Source organism: Mandrillus leucophaeus, unplaced genomic scaffold, assembly GCF_000951045.1.
Source record: "Mandrillus leucophaeus isolate KB7577 unplaced genomic scaffold, Mleu.le_1.0 Scaffold48, whole genome shotgun sequence".
Classification (NCBI taxonomy): domain Eukaryota; kingdom Metazoa; phylum Chordata; class Mammalia; order Primates; family Cercopithecidae; genus Mandrillus; species Mandrillus leucophaeus.
The window spans coordinates 372905-378851 of record NW_012105142.1 but is presented as its reverse complement, the minus strand read 5'-3'; the positions used below and the strand labels follow the sequence as shown (position 1 = coordinate 378851).

The 5947-nt window shown below is 48.0% G+C and overlaps 1 protein-coding gene across 1 annotated transcript in view; it reads left to right on the top strand.

Moving 5' to 3' along the window:
- The window catches only part of WDR88 (WD repeat domain 88), a 77748-nt gene that overhangs the window by 69038 nt on the left and 2763 nt on the right, over window positions 1–5947 (top strand). The window contains exon 10 of the mRNA XM_011995277.1: window positions 3519–3611. Within this exon, the coding sequence (XP_011850667.1) occupies window positions 3519–3611 (93 nt within the window). The remainder of the gene's footprint in view (window positions 1–3518; window positions 3612–5947) is intronic.

Here is a 5947-nt window from a genome sequence, read left to right as displayed (position 1 = left end):
CTGTAGTCCCAACTACTTGGGAGACTGAGGCAGGAGAATCGCTTGAACTAGGGAAGGGGAGGTTGCAGTGAGCCAAGATCAAGTCACGGCACTCTAGCCTGGGTGACAGGGTGAGACCCAGTCTCAAAAAAAAAAAAAAAAGATTTTACTTACTGGCAACAACAGGTTCTTTGATTTGCAGGCTTTATTTCCCAGCACTCCAAAAATGTTCAATGCACTAAATCTATAAGCTTGCTTTAAAAGACCAGGTATTTGTCAGTGAAGTCCTTTGCACCATAAACTCATGGTATAGGCTATATCTATCTAAAATGTGCATTATTTATTTATTTATTTTATTTTAGAGACGGAGTTTCTCTCTTGTTGCCCAGGCTGGAGTGCAATGGTGCAATCTTGGCTCACCACAACCTCTGCCTCCTGGGTTCAAGCGATTCTCCTGCCTCAGCCTCCTGAGTAGCTGGGATCACAGGCATGCGCCACCACACCTGGCTGATTTTGTATTTTTAGTAGAGATGGGGTTTCTCCATGTTGGTCAGGCTGGTCTCGAACTCCTGTCCTCTGGTGATCTACCCACCTCGGCCTCCCAAAAATGCTGGCATTACAGGCGCGAGCCACTGCGTCTGGCCCATTTATTTATGTTTTAAAGAGACAGGGTCTTGCTATGTTGCCCAGACTGGAGTGCAGTGGCACAATCTCAGCTCACTGCAGCCTCAGTCTCCCAGGCTCAGGCAATCCTCCTTCCTTAGCCTCCCCAGTAGCTGGGATTACAGGTGCCTGCCACCATGCCTGGCTAATTTTTTGTATTTTTATTGGAGACGGGGTTTGGCCTTGTTCTCCAGGCTGATCTCAAACTCCTGGCCTCAAGTGATGCACCCGCCTTGGCGTCCCAATGTGCTGGGATTACAGGCATGAGCCACTGTGCCCGGCCCATTTTAACATCTTTTCTATGCTCAGAAATGATAATAGCCATCTTGTAGGCACATGTTTAAGGAAGATATCTCTATTTCGCTAATTGAAAATCTTGGCTGGGCATGTTGTTTCATGCCTGTAATGCCAGCAATTTGGGAGGCTGAGGTGGACAGACTGCCTGAGCCCAGGAGTTTGAGACCAGCCTGGGTAACATGCCAAAATCCCGTCTCTACTAAAAATACAAAAAATTAGTGGGATATAGCGGTGTGTGCCTGTAGTCCCAGCTAGTCAGGAGGCCAAGGCAGGAGAATCACTGGAGCCTGGGAGGCGGAGGTTGTAGTGAGCTGAGAGCACACCACTGCACTCCAGCCTGGGTGACAAAATAAAACCTTGTCTTATAGAAAGAAAAAAAAAAATCTCATTAAGTGCTTCTGTACATATTGAGGAAGGTGAAAAGTGGCCCCAAACTTTTATTATGAAAGACCCAACATTATAGGTAAGAAAACCACACTCCCTTTTTAGGAGTTTTGTGTACAAAGTGTGCAGGCCATTTGGCATTGCATTTGCTTCGGTAAGAAATTTACAGAAGGAATGGAATTTGCCAAAATTTACAACGGCACTGTCTGCTGAATATGGAGATAGACGAGCAAAGTCTAGTTTGCATTTAGATGAGGACCAACATGCTTTGGTTTTCTGCAGTTTTATCAAAATCTTCATAGAAATCCAGAAGATTAAAAATTCCAACTTAATTTTTTTAGAGACAGGGTCTCACCATGTCACTCAGGCTGGAGTGCAGTGGCGCGATCATAGCTCACTGCAGCTTCAAACTCCTGGGCTCAGGTAATCCTCTTGCTTCAGCCTTCCGAGTAGCTGGGACTACAGGTGTGCACCACCACACCCAGCTAATTAAAAAAATTATTATTATTATTTTTTTTTAGGACAGAGTCTCGCTCTGTCACCCAGGCTGGAGTGCAATGGTGCAATCTCGGCTTACTGCAACCTCTGCCTCCCAGGTTCAAGCGATTCTCTTGCCTCAGCCTCCTGAGTAGCTGGGATTATGGGCATGCAGCACCACACCTGGCTCATTTTTGTATTTTTAGTAAAGACAGGGTTTCGCCATGTTGGCCAGGCTAGTCTCAAACTCCTGACCTCAGGTGATCCGCATGCCTTGGCCTCCAAAAGTGCTGGGATTGCAGGTGTGAGCCACCATGCCCAGCCTAACAAAAAAAAAATTTTTTTTATTCTGCAGACACAAGGTCTCGCTATATTGCCCAGGCTGGTCTTGAATTCTTGGGCTGAAGCCATCCTCCCGCATCTGCCTCTCAAAGTGCTGGGATTGCAGGTGTGAGCCACCATGCCCGGCCTAACAAAATTTTTTTTTTTAAATTCTGCAGACACAAGGTCTCGCTATATTGCCCAGGCTGGTCTTGAATTCTTGGGCTGAAGCCATCCTCCCGCATCTGCCTCTCAAAGTGCTGGGATTACAGGTGTGAGCCACCATGCCCAGCTTGAAACTAACTTTCAAATTAAAGTAGCTAAGAGCAAAGAGGACATTTTTTGTTGCCACGATTTGGCAAATCACTTGCTATACTGTAGGAAGTATGCTTACTGGTAAGATCTGACCGCTGTACTCAGCCTGAAGCCAACACATCTATTACCAAAAAAAAGCCAACACATCTATTACAAAAATGTCCCCTTTGTTTTCCCATAGGACATTTAGTTGCAACTGCTGAATCAAGAAATGTAACATACTCAGTGTATCCGTTTTTTTATTGCTGCTATAATATAAGTTACCAGACTGTACTGTTTAAACATTAAACAACACAAATTTAATATCTTACAGTTCTGTAAGACAGAAGTCTGACAAGCTCTCACTGGGCTAAAATCCAGGTATCAACAGGACTGCATTCCTTTCGGAAACTATTATTTATTAACTAAAGTCCATGGTTTACATCGTTTCATGCTTTGTGTTGTATAGTTCTACGGGTTTTGCCAAATGTATATCATATATTCACCAATACAGTGTCACACAGAATAGTTTTTTTTTTTTTTTTTTTTTTGAGACAGAGTCTCGCTCTATCGCCCAGGCTTGAGTGCAGTGGCACGATCTTGTCTCACTGCAACCTCTGCCTCCTGGGTTCAAGCAATTCTCCTGTCTTGGCCTCCCAAGTAGCTGGGACTACAGGTGTATGCCACCATACCCAGCTATTTTTGTATTTTTAGTAGAGATGGGGTTTCACCATTATTGGTCAGGCTGGTCTTGAACTTCTACTTCACCCACCTTGGCCTCTCAAAGTGCTGGGATTACAAGCATGAGCCACCGCGCCTGGCCATACAGAATAGTTTTACTATTCATCCCTCCTCCTCTTTCCCATAATCCTGGGCAACCACTGATCTATTTACTTTAGTTTTGCCTTTTCCAGAATGTCATGTGGTTGGAATTATGCTCTGTAGCCTCTTCAGGTTGGCTTCTATGGCTTAACAATGTGCATTGAAGGCTCCTCTGTCTTTTTGTGCCTCGACAGCCCATGTCTTTTGATTGTTGAATGATATTCCTTTGTATGGATGTACCACAGCCTGTTTTGTGACCACTGGTTTGCTATTTGTTTTAGGATACGACCATGAGACTATGGAATATTGAAGAAATTGACCAAATTCCTTTGGTAATCAAGTACAAAAAGGCTATGGGCTTAAAGGTGAAACAGGTTGGTATCGGGTAAAATTAAGCCCAGGGAAGGCTTTCATTAGTTCCCTCTATACATTAATTTATCATTTAAATGAACTTTGGGCACCTGGAGATGCAACCGTGAACAAACGGACTGACATTTTTGCCCCGGGGGAGCTTAAATTCTAAAAGAGAGGAAACAAAGAGGAAAGACACAAGAAAAATGTGTAGTAAGTCGCATGGTGATAAGTAATTGACAGAAAAATACACAAGAAACGGGAATAGGAGTGCTGGAGGTTGCCAGATTTTAAAGGGTGGTCAGGATAAGTCTCATTGAGAGGTGACCGCTGTGTCGACTTGAAGGTGGTGAGGGGGTGAGCCATGTAGATATTTAAAGGAAAGAACTTCCAGCTGGATGCAGTGGCTCACGCCTGTAATCCCAACATTTTGGGGGGCTGAAGCAGGCAGATTACCTGAGGTAGGAGTTTAAGACTAGCCTGGACAACATGGTGAAGCCCCATCTCTACTAAAAATACAAACAAATTAGCCAGGCGTAGTGGTGCAGGCCTGTCATTTCAGCTGCTCGGGAGGCTAAGGCAGGATAATCCCTTGAACCTGGGACTGGGAGGTGGAAGTTGCAGTGAATGGAGATTTTGCCACTGCACTCCAGCCTGGGCGACAGAGCGAGACTCTGTCTCAAAAAAAAAAAAAAAAAAAAAAAGGAAAGAACTTTCCAGCCAAGAGAACAGCCAATGCAGAGCCTGAGAGGCGGGAGCCAGCCTGGTGTGTTGGAGGGATGGAGTGAGGGGGCGTGGAGGGGATGAAGCCCGCAGGAGCACTGGTCAGTGGAAGAATGGCCAGGTACACAGCTGGGCACTGCGTGACCCTCCTACCCTGGGTAGGTCCCCAGTGCCCCACTTCCCGTGCAAGAGGCTCAGGTGCCCGCGCTTCTCTAGTGCAAGAGCTTGGTGGTCAGGCCAGCATATTTTCTGCTTCACCAGGCCCAGCCCGGGCTGGCCACAGAGGCTGTCCCTGGGCAGTGGAGGCAACTCCCGGCTGGAGCCTCTCTGTGCACACACCTGGCTGCTGCCTTGGAGTGTGGGCTGGGCCCGCTTGAGTCCTTCCCTGGGAATCCTGGAGCCACCTAGACTTGACCTCCTTTCAGGTTTGGCTGGGAGCCACGGCTTCTGGGAATGGCTAATTTGGGAGCCGCACAGCAAGGCAGGAGTATGGGGGTCGGACTCAAACGACCTTGTCCCTGTGGCCGTGTTGGCCATTAAACCCCGAAAGCTGACTCGCTACAGAGCAGTGATGGCCCTTGTCTTTCACCGGCCACCTAGGGCAGGGCCTGGGAGCCACCTCCTCTGTCAGCCCTGCTGTTCTGGGGTTGGACCGTGAGATGTAGGAATGTAGGATAAGGTAGGTAAAGATCACATTTCTTTTTTCTTTTTCTCTATTTCTTTTTCGAGAGGGAGTCTAGCTCTGTCACCCAGGCCGGAGTGCAGTCGCGCGATCTCGTCTCACTGCAACCTCCGCCTTCCAGGTTCAAGCGATTCTCCTGACTCAGCCTCCTGAGTAGCTGGGACTACAGGTGCCCGCCACTACGCCCGGCTAATTGTTTTGTGTTTTTATTGGAGACGGGGTTTCACCATGTTGGCCAGGCTGGTCTCGAACTCCTGAGCTCAAGTGATCCACCCACCTCAGCCTCCCAAAGTGCTGGGACTACAGGCGTGAGCTATCCGCACCCGAACTGGGATCTAATTTATTTCTTGCAAAAAAAGGAAAAGAAAGAGGCCTACCTGAAGCTGAAGCAAGGATGAACCTGCTGCATTTGACTGGCTCTGAATCAATTAACATGAGAAGCCTCAGAGGCCAGGCTGCCCCGAGGCCTGCCCCAGGTGGGGTTTACCCCTCTCTCCAGCAGGCCTCAGTGTCCTGGAGCGGGCAAGACAGCAAAGCCTAGGGGCTGGGAAAGCCAGAGCAGGGGCGTGCTACCTTGCAGGCTCTTCTCCAGGGGACCATGCATGGCGGGAACCCCTCAGGGGCCTCTGCCCATAGCCTGGGAGACCCCATCCCATGGGATTCTTGCTTGTTAGTGGGAAGCAGACGTGGTGGGTGAGTTGTGCCATTTGTTTCCAGTGTTCTCTGTGAGCTTTGGCCAGAAACAGGCTCATGGACGCAGGAGGGCGCCTAGCACCTGCGTCAATCTACTTCACACCCCTGCTTTGTTCAGAAATCTTGCCTACTTTAGTCTCATGGTTCTGTAAAAGTTGGGTGTTCTCAGGATGTCAGGGAGTAATCCTCTCAGTCCCACAATTTTACTCTGCACAGAACCATGGATGGGGCTGGTTCACCCCCATCCTCCCGACTGTCAAG